Source organism: Silurus aristotelis, assembly GCF_946808225.1.
Source record: "Silurus aristotelis genome assembly, chromosome: 1".
Taxonomy (NCBI): Eukaryota; Metazoa; Chordata; class Actinopteri; order Siluriformes; family Siluridae; genus Silurus; species Silurus aristotelis.
The window spans coordinates 40,632,249-40,658,630 of record NC_139574.1 but is presented as its reverse complement, the minus strand read 5'-3'; the positions used below and the strand labels follow the sequence as shown (position 1 = coordinate 40,658,630).

At 39.6% G+C, this 26,382-nt stretch overlaps 2 protein-coding genes and 1 long non-coding RNA gene across 3 annotated transcripts in view; 1 reads left to right on the top strand and 2 right to left on the bottom strand.

Annotated features, from left to right (window-relative positions):
* LOC310731514 (uncharacterized protein) overlaps positions 1–12,005 on the bottom strand; it is a gene marked incomplete at its 3' end in the record, with an annotated part of 236,384 nt that extends 224,379 nt beyond the window's left edge. Inside the window, exons 1-12 of the mRNA XM_083551181.1 lie at positions 11,952–12,005; positions 11,754–11,833; positions 10,891–11,054; positions 10,616–10,741; positions 9,958–10,083; positions 9,296–9,414; positions 9,143–9,180; positions 8,942–9,024; positions 8,805–8,841; positions 8,128–8,396; positions 7,675–7,843; positions 5,371–5,531 (exon numbers count right to left, since the gene is read on the bottom strand). Coding sequence (XP_083407307.1) covers positions 5,371–5,531; positions 7,675–7,843; positions 8,128–8,396; positions 8,805–8,841; positions 8,942–9,024; positions 9,143–9,180; positions 9,296–9,369 — 831 coding nt within the window. The 5' untranslated portion in view covers positions 9,370–9,414; positions 9,958–10,083; positions 10,616–10,741; ... (1 more) ...; positions 11,754–11,833; positions 11,952–12,005. The remainder of the gene's footprint in view (positions 1–5,370; positions 5,532–7,674; positions 7,844–8,127; positions 8,397–8,804; positions 8,842–8,941; positions 9,025–9,142; positions 9,181–9,295; positions 9,415–9,957; positions 10,084–10,615; positions 10,742–10,890; positions 11,055–11,753; positions 11,834–11,951) is intronic.
* Positions 1–17,258, top strand: part of LOC310734048 (uncharacterized protein) — a gene marked incomplete at its 3' end in the record, with an annotated part of 170,190 nt that extends 152,932 nt beyond the window's left edge. Inside the window, exon 2 of the mRNA XM_083555647.1 lies at positions 14,258–17,258. Coding sequence (XP_083411773.1) covers positions 14,394–17,258 — 2,865 coding nt within the window. The 5' untranslated portion in view covers positions 14,258–14,393. The remainder of the gene's footprint in view (positions 1–14,257) is intronic.
* LOC310725688 overlaps positions 12,034–26,382 on the bottom strand; it is a 104,293-nt gene continuing 89,944 nt past the window's right edge. Inside the window, exons 2-5 of the long non-coding RNA XR_014533467.1 lie at positions 13,090–13,236; positions 12,657–12,893; positions 12,202–12,304; positions 12,034–12,087 (exon numbers count right to left, since the gene is read on the bottom strand). This is a non-coding gene — a long non-coding RNA (uncharacterized lncRNA). The remainder of the gene's footprint in view (positions 12,088–12,201; positions 12,305–12,656; positions 12,894–13,089; positions 13,237–26,382) is intronic.

Genomic DNA, 26,382 nt, shown 5'->3' with positions numbered 1-26,382 from the left:
TCATAAATTCACCTAAAATGCACTTTATGACTTTTATCTAAAAGAAATATTCATATTTACTATTATTTATACAACACCATGTCACTATTAGGGTTTATTAGAAGATTACACATGGCAGTAGTATTTGAGTGATGTAGTGGTGAAGCTCTAGAAGTTTTTTGTGTATAAGTGCAATATAAATTAATGAAATTCAAGTTAAATAAAGCTGATTAATATTAATGTAATAAACTTAATGATCCAGAAAAGACGAGTACAGATTTAATAACATTTATTTTGTCCAAAAATGTTTTTATAAAATTCACTATTTATGCTAAGAACCTGCATGAAGGTGGTACTAAATTTATTAAATGTACTATTTACATGTTAGAAAACAATCAAACTTACTGTTAGAACTCAACTTGATCTGACCTAAAATCAGGCTCTAAACTGTAGCAGTTTCACCTCCACCCACACGGGGGAGACTCCTCAACTTGATATAACTAGACAACAAAAACGATTAATAATATTTGTACATATTTAAGTAAAAAGAAAGTCCTGACAGAGCCACTAGAGGGCAGTGTAAGACTAAAATCTGAGGACCAACTGCAGTTATTATTATTATTATTATTATTATTATTATTATTATTATTATTATTATTATTATTATTATTATTATTATTATTAATAATATTATCATCAATATTAATAATTATATTATAGATATTTTTCTTGATAATATTAAACCGTCTTAAACTTAAAGTGTTTACTGTTTTACATACAGGGGGTTTATGTTTAATTTTTAAGCTGAATTTTTGTGATATAAATAAATGAAACAGAAATTAAATGAAGCTGATTAAAATTAATATAATAAATAATGTAGAAATAACGAGTACAGATTTAATAACATTAAAACAATTTATTTTGTCAAAAGGTTTTTATAAAATCCAGTCTTTATGTTGAGAAACTGCATGAAGTTAATATTAAATTTATTAAAAGTATCATCTACATGCAATAACTCAATCAAACATGTTAGAATAAAATGTAAACTTGATTAAACCTCAAATTAGACTCTGAACTGTACGAATGCTATTTGTTCTGTTATTGAACTAGAAACAGTGAATGTTGAGATGTTTGGGAACTGATTATTGTCTGTATATATGCAGGTCAGGGGTTTTTTATGCTGGAACACCGTTCATTACAATGAGACGATGATGTAAGATGACGAGCCAAACCACGGAGACGAAGCTGACTGAGGTGAACCCCTCAAACTAACCCAGGAACAGAGAAGGAACTTTCTGACCAGCTGCTGGTTTTGTACAAACAGAACAAACGTTTCTTTTTCTTGAGTGAGTCTGCTGAAAGAAATATTTTTAAGGAGACAGAATGTTTTATGTTACAGATTTTGTTAGAACTGTGTAATCGAGTCATTTACCCTCAATTACTCAATTGAACCGAATCCAGTGAACCGACTCTTCTGGACCTTATTATTTTTAAATGAATTTATTGAACCGAACTCTTTTGAACCGAGTGACTTGAACTGAATCTACAGAGTAGAAATTAATGAACCAAACAAAACTGAATGGATTGAGTTATTAAAATTAGTTTATTGAATTAAATTATTTTGTAATGTTTTGAATGCCAAAGTGTTATTTCTGATGTTTTTAACTAACTGAGGTTGTTAAAAGTTTTATTTTAACAGTAGATGTTATAAGGCTGCATTCTAACTAAACTTTTAGTTTTTAGTTATGATTTAAATGAAGTCCAACACTTTAATAAAAGAAACAAAACACAATCTCTCACACACACTATCAATCTATCTATCTATCTATCTATCTATCTATCTATCTATCTATCTATCTATCTATCTATCTATCTATCTATCTATCTATCTATCTATCTATCTATCTATCTATCTATCTATCTAGTCATTTTAACCATATGCTGTACAGTTGGTGCAGTACACAGTAAAACAAAACAATATTGCTTAAGGACCAAAGTGCTTCATAATACAAGACAAAATGACACAAAGCAACACAGAACTAAAATCTCAGTAAGACCAAGATGGCGAGGCTCAGCGTCTCTCCAGATTACATCTGCACTATTTTATTTATGTGTTTCTTTATATACATTACTGTACATTCTGATCAACATTTCACATTCATATATATATATATATATATATATATATATATATATTTGACTTGTTTATTGAGCTTGCACATTTCTTAAACGGCGTAATCTTATAACCTTCTACTTCTGCACAATTCTTTTTCAATGCCATAGCCACTAACCACTTACATGTACTTCCTAACAATGTCCACACGTCTCTGCACTGCTATACCCTTTATATTTATTCACTGTACACATATATATATATATATATATGCATTTAGTTGCTGTGTACCTGTACTATGCAATGACAATAAAGTTCGTTCAACCAACCAACCAACATTTGGAGCAGCGCTACGTCGGAAGCTCCAGCGTATGCGGCGTTAAAGACTAATTCACAGTCCGATACATAATTGCACTTCTCCTTTTCCCCCGGCACTCCTGTACACAACAAATAAAGATACGTGATTTTCGTGTGTGTGTGTGTGTGTGTGTGTATGTGTGTGTGTGTGTGTGTCCAGGTCCAGTGACTTCAAAGTCTGTACTGCTGGCCTTTTTACCTTAGTCTCTTATAGAAATGAGGCCCAGAATAGCGTCAGCATTTTTCCGTCCTCTGATTGGTTGGTCAGAGGGAAACTGTTACAGCCAAGTTCAACTAAAAAAACACGTGTGTAGCTCTGTGTTCACATAAAAACGTCTAAGTTACACTTTTTAATGTCTATGGAGGAAAAGAAATTGATTTAATTTTGGATATTCTTAAAAATACATTTCAAAGAAAAGCTGGACATGGTGAGGAGGAGGTGCAAATTATAAGTCCGCATCTCAGCTGAGTAGGTTGTATTTTATTAAAATTTTTATGTTTTTGTCATGTTATTGACAAATATTGATTCTGAACTGCTCCAGATGATGTACAGTAGGTGACACCTTTGAGGTTGTAGTGTAGAGGTTTGGCATTTTAACTGGGTTTCTTGTTTTAATAAAATGGTTTTCACCTCCATATGTGAAATGCCTCTCTCTCTCTCTCTCTCTCTCTCTCTCTCTCTCTCTCTCTCTCTCTCTGTGTAATGCTCTGTTCTATTGCGTTTTGTATTGTATTGATTGTTTCTATAACTGCGACATGATAGTGGTGGTATTAAGAGGTGGATTAAGTTGGGTAAGTCCCCACTGAAGGCCCAGGTACCAAATGCACATCCCGCCACTGAAATAATCAATAATGTATAAAGGAAGTATGTGGTCATCCACAATGCTGGTGGCTTTGTGAGACCAAATGAGGTTCTCCACAGCTGAACACAAAGATTGTTGAGTCAGCACCAGTCCATTATCCACTGCATTTCCTGTCTGAAAGCGTCTGTTCAATTTTGCTGATGAGACTCATGCCGGTCATGTGACTGCTAAACTTGATGATTGGAGCTGTGCATTGCAGCACAGTCATGTTTCACAGTGTGAACAGCTGGTGACTGAGGATACAGACCTGGGGGATGCAGTGCTCACTATAATAATCACTACAGTATTTTCTTAGAGTTTTGTGACTTGGTCTGATGACAAAGGAAGCTGATTTGCGTAATGCATTTGATGACGGCTGAGGGAACGCGCTGTGTGCTGTTTTTCCTCCATGATTCCAAAGTCTTCAGAGCTGCTTCAGGGTTGCTGGGTGCCAGATCATGAGTGGCATAGATGACTGAGAGCTGCACTTCCCATGGCATACCTGCACACAACATCCAATACAAAATTAGGATCTGCTGAAGCACAAAACTAAAAATCAGAGAATAAAGATAAAGATCAATAAAAACATCTTTATTTGATTCTTTAGAAATACCTTTTGAGAAGTTTTGCATTCCAAACTGATTTATGCTTTTTGGCAGGTTTTCGAGTGACGTTAGCATGTTCACCTTAAGTCCTAGTTGACCAAGTCGCCCTGTTTGAGAAGGACAAAAAACACGAGTGACAAACTGAAGAATCCAGGAATAATCTGAGATGATGCTCTGAAACAGGATTTACAGTAAACTTACCAAGTAGCCTGAAAACTGCTGCTACACAGACGTCTCGGAACGGTGTTTGCTCTGTTCTTGCTTGCATCAGCCAAGTGTTCAGGATCAGCCAAAGATCCTTTCTAGTAAATAAAAAAGAGGAGAAATGGATATGTTGAGGGTCTTTGTGGTGGTTATGGAGCAGCCATTGTGGTTTTATTATCACTTGTGATTTTATGCAACATGAATGGGAACTTTGCAATATTTCAAACGACCTCTAGATTATTGACCGTTAATGGAAAAAGTCAGGAATAAGAACTAGGTCACAGGTTAACGTTACTTTTTACTTGTCACATGTACCTTACAGCACAAAGAAAATCTTTCTTCACATACCCCAGTGATGATAGAAAGCCGGGGGCAGAGCACTGGGTCAGCCATGACTACAGCACCCCTGGAGCACAGAGAGTTAAGGGTCTTGCTCAAGGGCCTAAAAAGTGGAACTTGGTGATTCTGGGGCTTGAACCCCCGACCTTCCGATCAGTAATCCAGAGCCTTCACCACTGCTGAGCTACCACTTCCTGAAAAAAGACCCTCTCATGGTGAAATACTTACAGCTAAAATTACAGAATTCTCTCTGACTGTCTGAACACTGATCCTGGAAACTTCATTTATAAATGCACAATAAACATTTCCTCACAGAAACATCACTATATCAACAATTACCCAATTTTTTCCTGTGAGATCTTATTGTATTAAAGATAAAATATAAAAAAGCTGCCTAAATATTAACTTTGCAGCTGAAATCCTCTCAGCGCTGATGTTATAGAAAAATAATGATCAATTTTTTATCATTCAGATTTGAATATTAAAAAGCTGAGAATTAAATATGTTGAAGATGTTTTGCATTCAGTACCGTATAATATTGGTAATGGTCCAAGTCCAGCCCAGTTGTGCACACAGAAGATCCAGGCTGAAGATGTAGTTCCAGGTAGCAGGGCAAAGATCATAACCATACCAGCTGTTCTCCAGGAACCTCAGACTGCTGTCTTCTAGAAAAGACTTCAGGGTGCTGGTGATAGCATTGTGGATGTTTTCTGGAGGCTCCTGGCAAAAAATACACAATTATTTAATACCCAATGCAATAAAACACTGTTTGACTGACAGCATAGTTCAACATAAATGTTTAAAGAATTTGTCCCACTAGATTACACTGATACTTGGAAATTAAAGGGAGATTAAGGAGGCAGTAAAATACTTGATAAAGTCCAGTTTAAAAAATTGACACTGAGAGGAACACTGAGGATCAGCTTCTTACCTCATCCCAGTGCAGATACTTGGTGAGCAAGTGAAATATCTTTCCCTTTGCTTTCAGGTTGCTCACTATGTGAATTGCTCGGCATAAAGAACTTTCATAGGACAAAAAACTTGGCCATGCTGTCACCATGACCATAATCACTTTGGGGGCTTCAAGAAAGTCTGCAAAGCAACAAGACAACAGAAAATAAATACACTGTAAAAAAAAAAAAATGACATTGGATATAAAAAGTTGACACACCTTATAAAATTGCATCTTATCAAATTGCAGAGAGAAATAACAATAAAGCTAATATGAATATGCGAACACATATAAATGATGACAAAAGATTAATTAATTCAACCACAACCATGTAGGAAAATGTGTTGGTCCAACGAGACAAAGGTTAAACGTATTTCCCATAAATCTAAAAGGTATGTTTGGTGCAAAGCCAATACAGAGCATCCTCCAAGTAAATAATACAAGAAACAAAACCCCCAAAAGTCCAAATAAAACACATCTATTTAGTCCGAGCATGCAGCAAAGCAATCCAGGCATAAACAGAGAACAAAAATAGCCAAAAAACCGAACAAAACAGAGAAAAAAAGCCAAAAAAAAAAAAAGCTGTAAAAACAGGCAGGCAAACCGGTGGAAAAAGGGCAGGAAAACCTCAGCAAGAATCGGGGAAGAAAGCGACATCCCGGCAGAGAGGGAGAGTTCTTAGGGTTCTTAAATACCGGGCAGCGCGGGAAAACCTCAAAATTGCTGCCGACCCGGAAGTGCACGTTGCAGAACCGGACTTGCGAAACCGGAAGGCACAAGCCGAGACGGGTTTGAGACGGGAAACGTGAGAGGATGGGTGGATTCGGAGGACTCTGGGGAGTTTGAGGCAGACCGCAACAGTGTTGATCATTTTAGAAATGGGACAGGGGCAGCCTTGAGAGAGAGGTCTCGGGTGGACAGCCAGACCTTCTGGCCTACCCGGTAACGGGCACGGGACATCGTTTGCCATGAAACCATGAATGGCACCTTGGCCCCCTCAAGCCAATGACACCACTTCTCTAAGGCCAGCTTGATAGCCAGGAGCTCCCGTTCACCATGAGCGGTAGGAGATAGCGATTCTTAAAAGTAATGGTGTTAAGTCCCTGATAGTCTTTACATGGGCGAAGGGTTTGTCCTTCTTCTCCACAAAGAAGAACCCAGCCCCAGCGGGGGAGGAGGAAGGGTGAATACTCCCGGCAGAGAGAGACTCCTGATTATACTGGTGCATGGCCTTCTGCAGTCCAGACAGATTGTACAAACGTCCATGGGGAGAAGAGGTTCCAGGCAACAGGTTGATGGCACAGTCATGTGGCCGGTGTGGTGGAAGGGAGGATGCTTTGACCTTGCTGAAGATGCCCTAGGTCATGGTAGACTGCCGGGATAGAGCTGAGATCATGTTGAGGCTCCTGACGTGACAGGACAGGTACAGGGCCGATTGAGGCGAGACAGCGGGTCTGGCAGGGCACCCCCCATTCCAAGACTCGTCCACTATTCTAATCTAGATAGGGGTTGTGTTTCCGGAGCCAGGAAAAATGAAGCATGACACGAGCATAAGACGAGGGGATGATCAGGAACGAGAGCCACTCCTGGGGAAGAAAGAGATAGTCTAGCAGAGAGAGAGAGAACCCAGAAGACTGTGACATTGTCCTCTGTAAAAAAGCTGAAAATAAAGAGGAGTTTCACATTTCAACATGACAATGATCAAAAGCACATATCCAAATTAGCAAAGGCACGGCTTCAGAAAAGGATCATTACAATACTGGAATGGTCCAGCCAAAGCCCAGACCTCAACCCAACTGAAAACCTATGGAATGACCTACAAAGAGCTGTACACAGGAGATCACCTCGCAATTTAAAGAAACATTTCTGCAAAGTAGAATAGATAAAAGTGTAGATGTGGGAGGTTAATAGAGATTATTCACAAAGACTTGATGCCATAATAAAGGCAAATTGTGCTAGTAAAAAAGTATTAGTTATGGGGGATTTTCAGACTTATGCAATCAAGATGTGATAGTTTTTTATTTAAAAAGTTACCAATTATTAAATATTTTTTTTGTCTCTGGATCTTTGTTTTTTGGAAAATCACATTAAACATGTAACAAGTTTGACGTTTACACTGTTGTTATTTTTATCTTTATATTTAAAAAACCTGCCATTTCATAAGGGTGTGTAGACTTTTTACATCCACTGTACATCACCAACAACAAGACACAATTGTCCTCTCTGTATCAGTGTCCAGATCATTTTTAGTAGATAAGTAATGAAATATCAGTGTAATCTCACCTTCTTTAAGGAGTCTGTAGGCGAGAGCATGTGCTTTGTGAGTGTCTCCTCTCTGTTGACACACGCCTACATAAACCCTACAGAGAGACTGCAGGAGATCATGTCCCATAAACCCTTTCTCCACCTTGAGCTTCTCCAAAATCACAGACAGAAACGTCTCTGCTAAGGACTAAATGAGACGGAGGAAATTTTTAAGCTTCCAACTGAATAAACATTTAAAACAAATATTAGGAAGTTAAGACTTGACTGTAGACTGGGTTTAGGAAAACTATTAGATATTGTATAAAATGTACAAAATTTGACATGATAAATCATATCTACTGTTCAGTTTAAGAACATCAGGACCAGTGAATTATGAATCAACTTTAAAAAATGAGAAACTCAAATCCACAGCTAAAGAATAAAGTATTTAAATCGCATGCACATTAAATAAAACAGAAGATAAGAACTGACCTCGTTTACACAAAACTCAGAAATGACGTGTTTCTCTTCATCTCTCAGAACAGGAAGTTCACTTGTTCCTGTGAGAAGTGCATGAATCCTGTCTGTAGGTAAAACATCAGAACAGGACTTTTGTAGTGTTTCTAATGCACTGGAGATGAGAGATTGTGTTGTGTGTGTTGTGTTTACAGGATCAGCTGAAGCAGCATGAAGTCGAGGCTTTTGAGCTTTCCTGGGTGGTGACATGTCTGATCCAGTTCTCTTTGCTGTGGGCTTTGGGTCTGTATGAATATAAAATAAATGTATATCATTTGTCACACGCCCTTATCCCGAGAGACCTACAATATTTCTTCCTAGATCTTAAAAAATGACTGTTACACATTTAGGTTCATTTAGACGGTGAAGAATTTGCCTTGTCAATACTTTTTCTATTATTGTTCCAATACCTTTGGTGATAATGTACATACTAGGTTTAGCACATGCTAAGGTTAAACTGTATATCCACTAAAATTAGATTACAACATGTCACATTTAAATACGTTTATCAGCTTCCTGCTTGTTTAATTTTTGTATTAATTATAATTTTTTATTGTATTATTAATTATTTGTGTTTATTTATTTCATAGTCAATGCAAATACAGAACACATCAAAATGTACAGAAACTTAGTATTAGAGATTTTACTGTTACCTTTGTTCAACTCGTTCTCCACTTTGTAAAGTTTTTCCTGTTGAGGATCGAAAACAAAAAGCAGATTTAGTTTTATTTAGTCACATTTCTCACTAAAAGTTCAATGATGTCTGCATTTAAAAATGGAAAGAAAGTACCTCCATTAAGCGAAAGCTTTTCTCCATGCTGCTGATTTTGCATTTCAGGCCTCGGATTTCCAGATTTTGTCTGGTGTTCACTTCTGTAAAATAATTTACAAAATGAAATGAAAAGGTGCTCAGATCACATTATCACATTATATGTTTATTTTAATAGAACTGAATCATGCAGTAATAATCAACTTGTACTTTCTTACACACCTTTAAGTGCCAGAAGCTGGTTTTCAACACTGACATTTCTGTGGAAGGGAAAAGAAACATTTAGATAAAACATTATATAATATATTATTATATTACATATTATATTGTATCACTGCAATGATTGGAATAAAGTATAAAGAGCAAAAAACATACTTGTGAGTGTTGCTAAGTAGCATAAGGCTCTTAATGGCCTGAAGCTCCTGCTGGCTTATGCTTGTCTTTTCCATTTCTGTAGGTCTTTTCAATATTTTCTTCTAGAGAGTTTGTTGAATCTAAAAAAAAAAAAAGAACTGCTTTAATCACAAATCATTCCATAAAGTTTTTGTAAATTTCTTTTATATTGAGTATCTCTGTAGTCTGATCGTTCTTTCTCTGCGTTTCTACAGCGTATTTTTTCTTTTTTATAGATTATCATCAAGGAGACTTTATTGCCCTCTGGAGAGAAAAATTAAGATGATTTGTGAACATGTTTCTATTACAAAGGGTTTTATGTGGAGGGTGTGGTTTTGGTTGAGGGGGCGTGGCGCACGCAGCTCAGCTCCTATATGATGTTGGGTTTTTGACGGTTCGGTCTTTATGAATGCTGATGGGATGCGTTTACTCAGTGGAGCCTCCTTCTACTTACAGCCTTTAAATTTACTCGTGATCGTTAAGTAGTAATGTCATGTTTAGATGACGTTGGGATTTAGGGACTTTATTAAAGCTAAATGTTTTTCATGCTAGCTAGAGCGTACTTCCCGGAAGTTCTGGGTGAGCACGTAACTAGCGATAAACCTGCTAATTTAATTAAACTAAAGGCTTGTAAAGTAACTTACCGCTAATGTGTTTCTTCTGAAGAGGATGAAATAGATCGATTTGGTTGCGTGATAGAGAAGTTTGATGCTCGATGTGTTGAGTTTGCTGCTGTTCTGGCTGTTTTGCATGTGGTCGAAAGCAGCGCACTGTGACATCACAGAGATATGAACAGTTAGCATTAGCATTAGACTATAACACTAAGGATGTACAGTTACATAACCTAACATTAGTGGTTTGTCTACAGTTAAATATGCTTCAGTTTTTAACTGAATAAACAGCAGAAACTGCATATAAAACTCAAAGAGGACTAATAAAAACGTTGTTTTTATCTTTATCTTCTTTTCTCAATTATTTGCTTTGAGAATGTTGAAAGAAAAGTATAGAGAAGGTCAGAAGGAGAGAAAGCAGACAACAGGGTTTAGAGAGGAGTTGTGGCATTGTATGTGTGTATATTGGAACTCTGGTGTGGCACAGAAGTATGTGAGGGTGGTGCAGGACATGTACGAGGACAGTGTGACAGCAGTGAAGTGTGAGGTAGGAACGACAGACTGGTTCAAGAAAGTAGTGGTTTGCTAAATTCACTGGACTTCACAAGAAAAATCAACAATTAAAAACAAACACCAACTTCCTTTCCAGCAAAAAATGTATATGTATAGTCTCAAATGTAACTGTAAATACATGAATAATTCTCTCAAAGAGATTCCTCCTTCCCGAAGCACAGGATTAACGAGCTCCGCTATGTACTGCCATACATAAGGAATGTCAATCGCCATATCATCTGCTATCTCGGGGGTTTCTGAGAACCTGTGTAAACAAGGATAGGTAAGAAAATGGGGGGAAAGAGAGCAAAAAAAAACACAGACAAAAGTCTTAATAAAGATTCTGATTCTCTTATAAAATTCTCTGAAAATGACCAAATGTAAAAGCAAGTGTATTCATAATAATTTACAAACCCTTTAAAAAACTGAGATGTGGAGAGGATCCCAGCCTGCAGCAGCTGATGGAACAGATGAACCATGTGGTCACATGTGATCTGGTTTCGCTCCAGCGTGGTCTCCACACCCACCCGAACAAAAACGTACAGCATCCCGCCCGAAAGTTTCTCTACCATTTCAAACTAAAACGAAGAGAACACCGTACGGTGCGTTTACCGTTTTAAAGTAATTAGAAAAGTACGTTTTATATTTTTATTTATATATTTGTATTTGCATATCGCAATGAAATGCACTCAATGGGTTTAGTTTTCACAGATATTCCTTTCTGCAATTTCAGCAATTAAAATGTTTATTATTCTAAAAACCAAACAGATGACTTGACCTGTCTTACTTTCTCTTGTATATTTCATATTTCTCTTTAATAAAGAAAAGGTACTTATAATATTCGGTCGAATGCTCGATCACTAAAATAATCGATAGCCGCAGTCCTAATCGTGTGAGTGAAACTCGAAAGCTTTAAGGAAAAGTCGACCATGTAAACAAAAACTAATGAATATGCAAACAGTTCAATCAGAACATGCTTTTACTTAAACGTTTCCCATCAGATCATGAGAATCTCACCGCTACATCACTCATTGCTATTTACTGCCTTCTTGTTGAATAAAAAAAGGAATGAAGCAGCTCTCCTAAAGCTCTAAATCCACAAACATTTGGGGATTTCTAACGCTTAGTTAAGGCAACTCAAAGGTAAATACTTTTCAACTACGTAAATCGTTTCACCAGCAGGTTTGAGTTCATCTACATCTCAAGCTTTAAATGCTGACTGAAATAGTTCAAGCTTGCATTTGAAAAGCATGTTTCTGCACATGTAAAGTCAGTACCTTGTTGATTTTAGGGATCTTGTTGGGGTCTATTGTAATGTTCATGCTCACAGTGTTCATGGTCTCATGACTTGGAAATACTGTAGAAGAAACAAGAAATAACAACAAAAAGTTGCAGTGCATTGGTTAAGTGCTGTGAAAAGAAAGGGGACTAAGCTGTAAAAAGGATTAGTCTAGAACACATATGCCCTCTATAACCTCGCCTATTCATGCCCATGGATCGTAGCTTTTCTTGAACTTTTCTTTACTCCTTCTGCTCCTAAAATTTGGCATCCATGTGGATATTTTCAATGGTCTTCGGTCCTTCTACAACTCTCTGTGATACCCAGTTGTGCTGAAACGAGGAATCGGACACGTCATTCACTGTTTTCTTATCATTTCATTATGTACTACTGTTAAATATAACCACGAATGCACATCTAGTAGGCAAACAAACAAGTTTACTGACCAGGCGCAGGTCAATGACGTCCTGGAGCATAAAGTGAACACGTGATGAGGTTTTTCCCCTTCACAATTCCTTCCATCTTTTTAAAGTACATATCCATTTGTACCTGAAGGAGGAATAAAATTAGGCAACAATTCAGCAGTCGTGCTCCAATACCTATTCTACTGTTCCAATAGTTCCAATAGAAGTACTTTAGGAAACATGTTTAATAGAAGATATTTACAGCTCTCAGACGTGACAAGTTGTTAAAAGCAGATGTTCACTGGCTTTTCATAAACATTTCATCGGTTACACTTGGAACAGCTGTTCGAATATTAAACAACAGGAAGCACACTATTTATGTAATAGAGCTCTAGCAATTTCTCCAAGCCTCTTTGTATTGGTCTATAAATTATAAGCAAGTGCTCTGTTAACATGTGCAATGAAAATGCTCTACAATGGCGTCTTTGGTTTTTTACCTTGGCCTTCTTAAAGTCCATCTCTTTGCCGGCGGTCGTGAGGAGAATAGAGAGGCACTCGAGACTTTCCTAGTCATTTTTTTCCAGCAGTTTTACCACGCAGTTATAAATGATGGACTCGGTCAACATCCGCAACTTAAATAGCTCCCCGATGAACTTGACGTTACCCCTGGTTTTTCTGCGAGCTTTGTTTTTCGCCTCCTCCAGCTCATCCTGAAGCCTCTCACGATTACTGTCCTCAATCGTTATAATCATTAAAACTAAAAAATACAAATATTACACATGAAGATACCATAGAAATTTTACAGAAGGACGGGTTCAAGCCTGATAACAGATTATCCACTTGAAGCTTCATTTGCAAATTTAGTAGATTTTTATTTTATTCTGTGGGAAAAATGAAGAAAAAAGCCCTCTTTAGAGAAACGCTGCTTACTGAAACAGCTGCTTCCAGTTCCTGCTGTTTTTTCTCAAGGACATCGTTGCTCGTTTTGTCCTTCTCAAACTCTTACTGACACTGGTTTAGCAGCAGCATTCAAAAATTCACATTGCTTTTGGGTTTTTTGGCTATGGGCACATTTAACTAAAAATAAAAATAAGAAGAAAATTCCACAGTCAGAACACACAACATCAGCAACACACAACATCAGCACGACTGTATATAAATAATATCTGCATCCAACACACCGATTTATTGCACAGACAGCGAGTGTGAAATGTAAATCTTTCTGCAACGACAGTGTGCAACAGCAGAGTCATGTGCTAACCTCAGTTTTTTTGTGTTTCAGGGTCCTCTGTGGAATTCCTTCTTTTCATGGAAGGCTTCCAGGCATCCTCAGCCTTCTTCATCTCCACCTCTTCATTCATAGGCACATTCAAGAGGAACTTGCAGGGTGGAGGCCGCCTCCAAATTGCATTCGGCTGCTAAAAGGGCAAACGTTATAAAGCCAAAAAAAAGAAGGCAAAATATTTGAGATATTACTGATATCATTTATATATTACTGATGATCTGTGAAACAATATTCCTTATTTGGTTTTAAATAAAGCCCCCATGTCAGGAGGCTTACCTTGTGTAGCACCACATCAGGTATGGGTGGAAGCCCCTCTGGCTTCTGCACACAATCAGGCATGAACTGGATGCTCAAAAGAAAGTTTCTACTATATTGTATCCTCTTATTCTCCATCTCTGGCTCTGAAGAAGGAACGAGTAAAAGCAGACATGAAAAGTAGTGAAAAACATGATGAAGTGTGTGAGAAAACGTTACTCATGACTCGATTACGATGAAAGTCAAAGGGCAGTTGTGGGAAAAAGGAAGGATTATGTGAGATTTTTATACGGCATTACCAAAAGATAATATTGCATATTGAAATTTAAAGATGTCTAATTCTTTTATTTGTAGAAAACGTATTTAAAAAGTACGGGTCTTATTTCTAAAAGTACGGATTTGTTCTTTCAGGCTACTTTTGTAGTCAACACCGTTTAACATGCACAACAGTTTAACAATTTGCAATACGTCTTAATTAAAACATGTTGGAAAATGCTGGACTACACGTTTAATTTAGTCACATTGTAAAAGATTTTGACCAATTAAAATCCAGTGCAGGGACAGCGACGAGCCCTTCCCCGAGCAAGATGGCGCCGGTGAGGTCGGCTGCCGTCACGACTGCTCCGGCTACGTTTTCTCTTTTTTTGTTTATTTTATACTTTTATTTAAGTAGTTACACTTCCATCTACACAAGATGGACATCATTAGATATGACAGAGACACTCTTATATCTATTGGTGTACAATGCACTCACCTTTCGCCGTTTTTAAACCCGGACCCATGCTGGCCGAGCGAGATCCTGAGGGTGAACAAAGGACGCGACCCGTACCGGCGTCCGCGAGGGAAACGAGCCGGCGTCAGGAACAGGCTGAGGGCACGCGCACACCGCGCTCCCTTACCTAGTATCCTGTTAGCCAACGTCCAGTCACTGGAGAACAAGCTCGACGACCTCAGGGCAAGGGTCAAGTTCCAGAGAGACATTCGGGACTGCAACCTTCTCTGCTTCACCGAGACATGGCTGAACCCAGCGGTACCGGACCACGCCATCCAGCCGGCCGAGTTCTTCTCGGTTTACCGCATGGACAGAACACTGGAGTCGGGGAAGTCAAGAGGAGGTGGAGTGTGTCTGATGGTGAACAACCACTGGTGCGACAGCGCGAGCATCGTTCCTCTTTCACGCTCCTGCACACCAAATCTGGAACTACTGACCATCAAATGTCGGCCCTTCTATCTACCTCGGGAATTCAGTTCGGTCATTGTCAGTGCCGTTTATATTCCACCTCATGCGGACACGGACACTGCAGTATGGGATTTACACGAGACAATAACTCTTCACCAAACACAGCATCGGGACGCTGCGCTCATTGTGGTCGGAGATTTCAACAGTGCCAACCTCAAGCGCGCACTCCCGAACTTTCATCAGCACATCACCTGCCCTACCAGGGGCGAAAGAACACTGGACCACTGTTACACGCCATTCAAGAACAGCTACAAGGCACAATCACGTCCACCGTTTGGGAAATCGGACCATGCCGCCATCTTCCTCATGCCTGTTTACAAACAAAGGCTGAAACAGAAAGCTCCGGTTCAGAGGGAGGTCGCGCGCTGGACTGACCAATCGGTGGCCGCTCTGCAGGACGCTTTGGATGACGCAGACTGGGACATGTTCCGGCGCAGCTCTGATGACGTCAACATGTTTACGGAAGCAGTTGTGGGATTCATCGGGAAACTAGCTGATGATACAGTGCAGAAAACCACTATCAGAACGTTTCCCAACCAGAAGCCGTGGGTGGATAAAACTATCCGCGACGCTCTGAGATCCCGCTCCGCTGCCTACAACACGGGGCTCGCCACCGGGGACATGGACGAGTACAAGGCTGCGTCTTACAGTGTTAGCAGAGCGGTGAAGGAAGCAAAGCGGCGCTACGGGAGGAAACTAGAGTCACAGTTTCAACATGGTGGCTCTAGGAACCTGTGGCAGGGACTAAGAACAATAACGGACTATAAAACACCATCTTCTAAAATGGTGAATGCGGACGCTTCTCTGGCAGACGAGCTAAACACCTTTTACGCTCGTTTCGAGGCTGCAGCTAACTACGCTAGCGGCACAACCAGCGTGCACGCCGAGAGAGCCGGAGAGGTAAACACGTTTACCATCTCGGAGCATGACGTGAGGAGGGCTTTCAAGAGAGTGAATACCAGGAAGGCAGCAGGACCAGATGGCATCACAGGCCGGGTTCTGAAAGCCTGCGCTGACCAGCTAGCACCGGTGTTCACTGAGATATTCAACCTCTCACTGGAACAGTCTGTTGTCCCCTCATGTTTCAAACAGTCCACCATTGTTCCTGTCCCGAAGAAACCCCAGCCCGCCTGCCTTAACGACTACCGCCCTGTAGCCTTGACCTCAGTAGTGATGAAGTACTTCGAGAGACTGGTCAGAGACTTCATCACTGCATCACTACCAGACACACTGGACCCACTACAGTTTGCGTACCGTCAGAACCGCTCTACTGAGGACGCCATTGCTCATCTTCTCCACACCACGATGAGCCACCTGGACCAAAGAAATGGGAATTATGCAAAGATGTTGTTCGTGGACTACAGTTCAGCGTTTAACACCATAATTCCCTCCACACTCACCTCTAAGTTGGAGGTCCTGGGACTCAGCCAGCCGCTGTGTCAATGGATCTCTAACTTCCTGACAGACAGACCACAAGCCGTACGGGTGGGAAAACACACCTCATCCACCCTCACCCTCAGCCTCAGCACTGGCGCCCCCCAGGGTTGTGTTCTGAGCCCCCTGCTTTACTCAATGTACACACATGACTGTGTGGCCACATCCAACTCCACCACCATCATCAAGTTTGCTGACGACACTGTTGTGGTGGGTCTGATCTCGAACAACGACGAGACGGTCTACCTACAGGAGGTTAAAAACCTGGAGAGATGGTGCCAGGAGAACAACCTTCTCCTGAACGTCAGCAAGACTAAGGAGTTGATCGTGGACTTCAGCACAAAGCGGGAGCGGTCATACCAACCTATAAACATCAGCGGGACCCCAGTGGAGAGAGTGGACAGTTTCCGGTACCTTGGTGTTAACATCACACAGGATCTGTCTTGGTCCTGTCACACCAACACCCTGGTGAAGAAGGCCCGGCAGCGTCTGTACCATCTGAGACGCTTAAGGGACTTTAAACTACCCTCTCAGGTGCTTAAGACTTTCTACACTTGCACCATTGAGAGCGTCCTGACGGGTAGCATCACTTCCTGGTTCGGGAACAGCACCATGCAGGACAGACGAGCCCTCCAGAGGGTGGTGCGTTCAGCTGAACGTCCCATCCACACTAAGCTCCCTAACCTGCAGGACATCTATAGCACGCGGTGCAGGACCAGAGCCAGGAAGATTATGAAGGACCTCAGCCATCCCAACAATGGACTCTTTTCTCTGTTGCGTTCAGGAAAACGCTTCCGCTCCCTGAAAGCGAACACAGAGAGAATGAGGAGAAGCTTCTTCCCGCAGGCCATCCAGTGTTTAAACCAGGAAACACCCAGGATCTAGAACTGGCCCACTCTCTCCACCATCATCATCACACTTCTCTGTACATATATTCACCTTCGCACCACGTCACTTTAAAACATATCTCACCGTTCGCACCACGACACTTTAAACTCTGGACTTGCACAGCACAGTGCGCTTTTTATTTTATTCATACCACATGGACCATATTGCACCATATTGCACATGGACACTTTACGGACCTTTACACCACACCATACCGCACACGGACACTTTATGGACAACCCACCACAATTGCCTATTGTTTACATATTGTTTACATTTCTATTTTGTTTACATCTTTCACTACACACTGTTTACTGTTTATATGTATATTTGCTCATACATTATCCTTTTATATATCTATATATTTATATATCTTTATACCTTATATTCTTTTATTTTATTTTATTTATTTATTTTATTTAATTTTATTATATTTTATTTTATTTTATTTCAATAGCCTTTCTTATACCTTATCGTTATTTATCTGCCTCCTTTTTTTCCCCCCATCCTATTCCCTCAAGCCGGACCATCGTACAAAACATTTCACTACATGTCGTACCCTGTATGTATGTGTATGTGATGAATAAAATTTGATTTGATTTGATTTGATTTTAAACTCACCTCTCTGAGCGATCGGGAGTCGTCAGGACGAGGAGCTGTGTCTGTTTCGGCTCATCGATGGTGAATAGAGCAGAAGCTGGAATCTCTGGGGGCACGTGCACAGGCTCTGTTTTATCTGGCTTTGGTGTGACGGCTTGTGCAGGACCGGGCTCAGCTGAAGAGGTAGACTTTTCAGCGCCATCTAATGCAGCAGATTTTACTGAATAACTCTCAAGCTGTTCATCTGTAGACAACAGAGACAGTAGTAATTAAATCACAGACTAGACGAGTCAAAAATCGAAAAAAAAATTATAATTGAGGCTCATATACTCAGTAAATGAACCAGTACTGAAACAAAGAGTAAGCACACGCACCGTTTTCCTCTTCCTCTTGGTAGATGGATGTTGCTGCAGTGGAGGGACCATTGGGAATGGAGTCTGGTTGTACACGGTCTGATCATTATAGTAGAACATCCCTGCAGCCGACACTAATAAGAACAGTATCAGTTTCAATTAAAGACCAACATGTAAGCTGTGAGGATCATAACATCCTACAAGAAAACCAGCCTTTTTGTAAGGATGACTGGAAAGGCATGATCAACTTACCATTTGTTGGGGTAGTAGGTCCAGGGAGTACAGTGTAGCATGTATTGAATCCTGTGGGATGGACTGAGTACTGCTGAGGAGGCACCACATGTACTGGAGCACTGTAATAATACTGGAACACAAACAGCATATAAGTTTGGCATAAAAATCACAAAAATGCTAAAGCTATTTGAAGGTTAACGTAAACAGTATTTGAAACTTGCAGCTATAAAAGGACACACAGGGACAAATTCAAAGCACCAGGGTACACACATGACCCCTGACCTTTCCCACAACTACATCGAACAACCTCCAAGTCTCTACCTTGTCCCTGTGTGCCTCATTACATATAGCACAGTTAGGTATGGTAATGTAGGTGAAGTAATGTGGGTGAGATAAACTCAGGCAATGCAGGAGGGAAAGACAGGGCAGAGTGAGGGAGGAAGTGCAGGCCAGACAGGGGTGGGATTTTAAAGTCAGGCTAGGAAAGGTAGGTAGAACGTATTTCCTGATTAGCACACATTAGCATACAGATATCATTTTGGTCCAAACTCAGTAATGATTTAGTTCAAATAAAGTTCATAGAGTAAGTAGTTTCATTGATTTGTACAATTCTGATATACTTCATGAATAACCTTCACTCTGTTTAATCAAATCAGAGCCGTGTCCTTTTAGAGCGGTTGCCAGTTGCGCTCACATTCCTCTATATGGACATTCATTCCTCTTCGTTTAGTTCACTTAAAGACAGAGGAAGTGATCAAGGGGTTTACAAAATGAGGCCGTTTGGCTGCCGTAAGTAAAATCTAAATAAACAGTGTGTTTAGGTGATGAGGAAGTGATGGGCTTTAGTTTATTCTGTGTGAAAAACAGTGTGTGTTTGAACTGTAAATTACCAGCATTTGTTCTTCTGGAGAACTCGCAGTCATGTTCACCACCACAGGAACGTAGGCCCCCGAATACTGTTGATTAGAACAAAGTGAAAATGTCTGTTACTACATGTGACATCATATTTAATGTTCTTTCTTATACTTGCTCAATACAGATCTAGAACATATACAGAATACATATTTGTCAATATTTAGTGTAATTGAAGAAATGAGAATGCAATATTTCTGTATGTTGTTGCAGTTTTAAAGTGAACATTCCTACTGCAGTAAACAAACGTCTGGTCTCAACAACGGCCTTCGATTCAATAGTGGACTTACAATGTTTGCATGTTACTATGACAGCATGACAATTGACTATGACGTTTCATTGGTGGATTAAAAAGATTGTTGCACCAATCAGGGATGCTACGTCACAGAGATGGTGATGGCGCGACTCTACATGAGCTCCTGTAGTGTTTCTCTGTAGAAACACACACCCGGGTTAGAGGCGAGCGCCCCCTGCTGGACTTTTGTTCGGTAAGCTTTCCAGTCTATTGATTATTGCTGTTTGTTTCTTGTCTTTCTTCTATCTTATTGTGTACGGGCCACAAATGCATCGTTTTCCATGCTAAGAGCATTCTTTTATTCGTTGATCCGTTCCCTGGTATTACTCGAAGCATTAGTGCCCCCGTATGGCACTCATCAGTATTACTGATCACTGCTAGTGATTGGAAGATGGCATCATTTCAGTGACTTGGTTCTTTAGATCATTTCGTTCCTTTGATCAGAAATAATATAAAATGGTACATTTCCAATAAGCAGATTCCCATACACACGTCTACATACACGAACTCTGACATTAGTTCCAATAATGAAAATATGACAAGGCAGCTAAAGGACAAATGATGATAAACAGAATGAGTAGCTCACCCTCATCTCTTCTGATCCGTATCGTTCATTCCTTAATCACGTGACTCCCATAATTATTGTAACAATAACATCAAGATTCGGACAAAAAAAAAAAAAATACTCGCACAAGAGGCTTCATGACATGAACCTTTTTATAAACCGAACAAAATAAAAATTCTGCCATGCAAATGCGTTAACACGATTAATGCTGTTGATAAGACACAATACTTGAGGGACAAAATGTGCTTCCTCAAATCTCCACCTCCTCTTCACCTGGCATCCGTATCAGATCTCGAATCGGCCCATTTATCATTCCTTTCAGAAAATATACACAAAATGCACGTCACAAAGTCGTGATTGTGAACATCACATCAGCTTAGATAACGTCTCATGTAAAACGTCCACCGCTAAATCTTTCAATCGGACTGATTTGAATCGGAATGACAGGATCGCGGGTACCTGTGCAGCGACATCGAGAACACGAGCACCAGGAAAACAGCGAGTGTGCACCTTACCTTTGTCTCCGGTAGCGCGGACATGCCGGACGATGGAATCTCCAAGAATCACAGTATGACGTTCCGTCTCGCGGAGAGGGGCGAAGCGGTTCTCGGTCGAGATCTCGAAGGCCGAGATCTCGACCGAGAATCCTTTCCACGTCATGACCTGCTCCCATCCTGCTGCCAACTAAAAAGATAAATAACTAACAACAATCTGCACTTACTTTATCTTTACAGTAAATATATTTACAAATAAATACATAAATACAATATGAAAATAAATAATAATAAATTGGCAATTCACACAACAAACAAATTAAATACATTTTTCACTACAAAGTCATTTTCCTAAAAACAGATCTTTCTTGCTTTGTTTGTTGCAAAGTCATCAATTACATCATCGTTGCAAATCTGACCAGCACTTGTATGGTTGATGTTTATGACAGCGAGGCTGCTGAGGTGCTCTTGTGACATGGTGGATCTCAGGTATCATTTGATTAGTTTCAGTTTTAAAAAGCTTCTTTCTGCTTCAGCTACAGTCACTGGAAGTGTAAGACAAAGTCTTGTGAAAAAAAAAAAAGCTTGTTCACGTGAAAGAAAAGTGTCAATGATTTTTTTTTGTCTTTTAAGTGTAGAAAAAGTTCCGCAAAAACATAAGTTGAGTAAAATCTCAAACCAGAGGCAAATCTCATCTAATTAAGCCACAAGATGTTTTGCATGAAAGTTGTTTTAAAAAGATTTTCACTTTTTCTATCAGTAACTACACTAATAAAGGAGAGGTAGAGGGAAGATTTGAACAATTCATAACAGCCCCCAAAATACTTATAATTCTTATTATTATTATCATAACTGCAGTAACACACACACACACACACACACACACACACACACAGCTGCATTAACACATTTAAATCACTATCTCTCTAATCACACTTAATTCCTCCAGGATTAATTACAGGTTGGGTGACCTCTAACCTCTCGTGTGATGCTGATGTTCCTCCTCAGAAGTCCGTCTGCTGTCTGAAGTCTCAGCTCCACCCTCTTCAGGTCATCAGACTTCATCAGGGCTGTCAATTAAACACAACCTATGTTTATCTACACTTATAACCCAGCCATTAGGGGGGCACAAGCCAGTGCACTCTTAGTGCCGGTCCCAAGCCCGGGTAAATGGGGAGGGTTGCGTTTGGAAGGGCATCCAGCGTAAAACATGTGCCAAATCAAATATGCGGATCACAAATGAGAATTGAAGATGTTGAGGTTTTCGTTGGGAGTGATGAGGATGGACAAGATTAGAAATGAGTTTATTAGAGGGACAGCACATGTAGGATGTTTTGGTGACAAGGTGAGGGAGGCGAGATTGAGATGGTTTGGACATGTGCAGAGAAGGGACATGAATTATATTGGTAGAAAAATGCTGAAGATGGAGCCACCAGGTAGGAGGAAAAGAGAAAGGCAAAGGAGGAGGTTCATGGATGTGGTGAGGGAAGACATGCAGGTAGTTGGTGTGAAAGAGGCAGATGTAGAGGACAGGGTGGTATGGAGACGGATGATCCGCTGTGGCGACCTCTAATGGGAGCAGCCGAAAGAAGAAGAAGAAGAAGAAGAAGAAGATGTTTATCTACACATATGATACCAGGATGAGAAAAAACCCCTCTGAAGATGTTCTTCTTAAAGACTGAAATCCGTATCAGAGCTCTTTTATAGAAATATATATATGACTGTATAATGCTGCTGCCATTAGGACTTTATTTCACATCACATGAATCTGCTGCACTTGTGAGTGGATTTGATTCGGACTTTTCTGATAAGCGTCTCTAATAGATCAGTGTAATTATTATAATATTAACGCTTAGTGGCGTCTCACCGTCCAGACTACAATTATCTCATACATACAACTGAGCATATCATTTAAACTCACACCTAGAGGTCGACTGATACAGGATGACCAATATATGTTGCTGATTTCTTTTGTCCGATATGTTTGTCCAAATAAAATCTCTACAAATATAAACCTATTTTGTAATGACACTGAATTGAAATAAAAAAATAAATAAAAAATCTGTGTGACATGAACAACTCATATTTCTTGTCCACTTATTACACTATTTATAACTTTTAGAATAAACTTTAAAAACTGGACCAATATAAAGTTTGTTCACAAACTTTTACTAAACTGAGTTTATTTATATGATCATCACCATTCATTACATCACATTACCTCTGTCTTTGTCCCGCTTTTCTTCTTCTACACTTTTTCTTCTTTTTTATTTAATTTGTATTGTTTTCCAGCACAGTAATGTGATGAATGTAAATACTGTTATGTTTGCATCATTATGCTATAAAACACATATTATCCCATTAAGTTCGGAGCATGCGCAGAAAGAACCGGAGACATGACTGCACAGCGTTTTTTACTCGTTTACTCTGAACACTGCAAACACACCCACATGCAGCACGAGAGCGCCCTCTAATGGCTATCAGATATTATAACATTAATGCAATGTTACCAATGTCACTATGACCATTATTAATTTAGGGGCTTCAGGAAAGTCTGCATAGGAAACAAAACTATACCTACCTTTTCCGGTTTGTCTGAATCGTTGCACGAAACACATAAAAAAAAATCCGAAAACACAGCGACAAGTCAGACAAACCAGAAAAGGTAGGTATCGTTTGTGAATGGAAACTTATCAATCATTGGAGAAGACACCTGTCATTCACCTGTATATCTTGACTGACAGGTGTCTTGTCCAATGATCGGTAAGTTTACATTCACAAACTATACCTACATTTTCCGGTTTGTCTGCCTTGTGTTTTCGGATTTGTTATTTTGTTTTCGGATTTGTTAATCTCTTTTGCACTTCTCACACACACACACACACACACACACACACACACACACACATGTGCGCAGCTCTGCTCGGTGTCTTTCTCCTTTTTCTCCTCGTCGCCAGTCACTAAAACAGAGCACACTGATTAGTCCCATCAGCCACAGATCTGCTTCTCACCGCTCGTTTCCCCCCGGCTCCACCCTCCATTCACCAACCGCCGCTCGTGCACGCACCCGCAGCTCCATCCAGCAGTAGTGTTCAGGTGTTGTGAGGTGAATCCAGTGTTAACCCTGTCAGAATGACTGCTGAAAGATCATCCACTTTCTTGTGCCAAACCATGCGATTAATTATAAAGTACAGATGTTTAAGTGAATCAGGTTCTGCCCCACATTAACTGTCAGCTATATTGCTTTCAGAGCTCAAAATGAACAAAGCACTAAAGCTGCAAGAAAATACCTCAACTTCAGTTTCTGTCAAATTCCTTTTCTTTAAGGACATCAAACATCACTGACTTTACTAAAGTGGATTTCAAGAAAATAAATGCCATCATTGAATGCTCTCTGTGATGAAGAGACATTAGTGATGATTGAAATTCAAAATCTTTATTTATTTAAATTAAATAAAAAAATGAAGATGGTGAAACAACATGCACACTAAAGTACATGAAATGTTCGTATTTCACCATCTTCCTCTATTCCTGAATCATTTTCCATCTCTTCAAGATTCTTCAACAGATCCTCGAAGCTGTCGACATCAAAGGCTGGTACAGAATCCAGGATCTCTGTGCTGTTGTGGGGGTCTTCAGTATGATTCTGGGCTTCAGACTGGTTAAAAAAGCCATATTCCTCATTTAAAATGGAAAAGATGTCGTTGTTGAGCAAAGTGATTTCCTCCTCGTCCTCGAGCTGAACCTCACTGCTTGTACACTCAGACCCATAGCAGGTGCTGTAAACAGAAGTGCACAATTTTAGCTGCATATTAAAGTAAATGAGTGGCGATTATGGCGATTATTTAAGATGCAGAGTAAAACTTCATTTGCATGTCATTCTTCTGAAACTGTTCCAATGCAGTTTACTAACTCACTTGGTCTGGCAGAAAGTCGACTCAGAAACAGAAGGGAAAAGAGGAGGATCAAAGCAGAAGTCTTTAGGAGACAGCAGTTCTTGGTGGCTAAGGCCGGGGAACTGATCACTAACTTCAGGCACGAGGTCATGGACTGGTACTTCTTCTGGCATGTTCATGACTATGTGGTGGTTTGGTTGATGATCAGGTCTCCTCTGTGAGTCACTACTCTGCACACTGCCTTTTCTCCTTCCCTTCTTTGGAAGCGGTTTATAAACCCAATCTACATGATAGAAAAGAAGAATTTAAAGAGTAAGAAGCAACATAAAAACAATAAAAGTGTCAAGATTTTCAAGAATTGATGTGATTGTTTTGTTATTTTGCCATTTGTCTATAAAGAAAGTTCACCTACCAGGAAACAACTGTTCGTGTTCCTGTTTAAGCCTCCATGATTCAGTGTAGTAGGGTTTCTTCTGTTCTTCACTCAGTTTGTTCCACTGAATCCCAAGCTGCATGCTGATCTCTGCAGAGCTGCTATTTGGATTGGCCTTGGAAAAGATGTGCCTCTGTTTCCTCGCCCAAACCATGTAGGCATTCATTGGCCTTCTGATGTTGCCTTTTTTATCTCTGCACTTGGCAACGTTAAATTTATCTACAAAATAAAAGCTGTTACCCGTCTTATTATCTGTCATTATTTCTCCTTCTTTCTTCTGAAAGTCGCTCTTTCTGGCTGAAAAATCTTTTTTGGTGTCTTGGAGAGCGGATTGTTCAAAACATTGACGCTTATCACTAAAAACAATTAAAAACATTTCAGCTGTTTGTTTGCGCTTCATTGCTGTGGTCAGTAAATGTTTGTGTTGAACAGCAGCACAACAAAGTTGTCATGACAATAAAAGCGAGTCCAGGGCGCTATCAGAGATACCGACGTCACAAAAGAGGCGGGGCTTCAATGATTCAAATGCAGACACGGAAGCTGAAAACGGGTGGTGTAAAGACAAGCGAAGTGGTGTGTGATTGTAAACCCTACACGAGTTCCTATAGCGCTCCTTTGTTTAGACACAGTAGGGTATTAAAATATTTAGAATTATATTATTTATTAGAAAACACGTGTTTGCAGTTTGGAATGTGATTTTGATAAAAAATTATGGGGTTTAATTTGAGGTGTAATTAGTTTGTACTGCATATGGGGACCTGTTGTTGTTATATTTAAAGTGACCATTAGGGGGAGTAGAAGTGCATTGAAAATAGAGAATGAGAGAACACGTGATTAGCGCGTGTCAGATGTGTGTTATGAGCTATTAGAAAATAAATCATTCATTCATGCTACCTGGCCTCACTTCCTTCTGTTTCCTGACAACACTGCACTTTTAACAAGACTTTATTTAATTTCCCTTAGATTATTCATTATACTTACCTTCTCTGAACACAAACAGATGTTTTACTTAAACACATGGTAGTATTTATAGTCTCTGTTTATCTTTTAATTATAATCTACTTATCAAGACGTTTGTAAGTAAGAAATTATCATAAGAATAAAATAATCTGGTAAATTAATCACAAGGTAAATTAACTGTAATACATATTTTTTATCGAATACATTCAAGTCCAAAAATTTATTTAAAAAAGAAAAAACATTAATGAAAGATTTGATTGATTTTGATCTGCTGCCAGTCTTTTTACAAGCACTTAGTGTTTTTTCAACTGGTCCACGACTACACCATAATATGTATGGGATTTTTATATCGGTATTAAAATAAGAAACTAAACTCCTA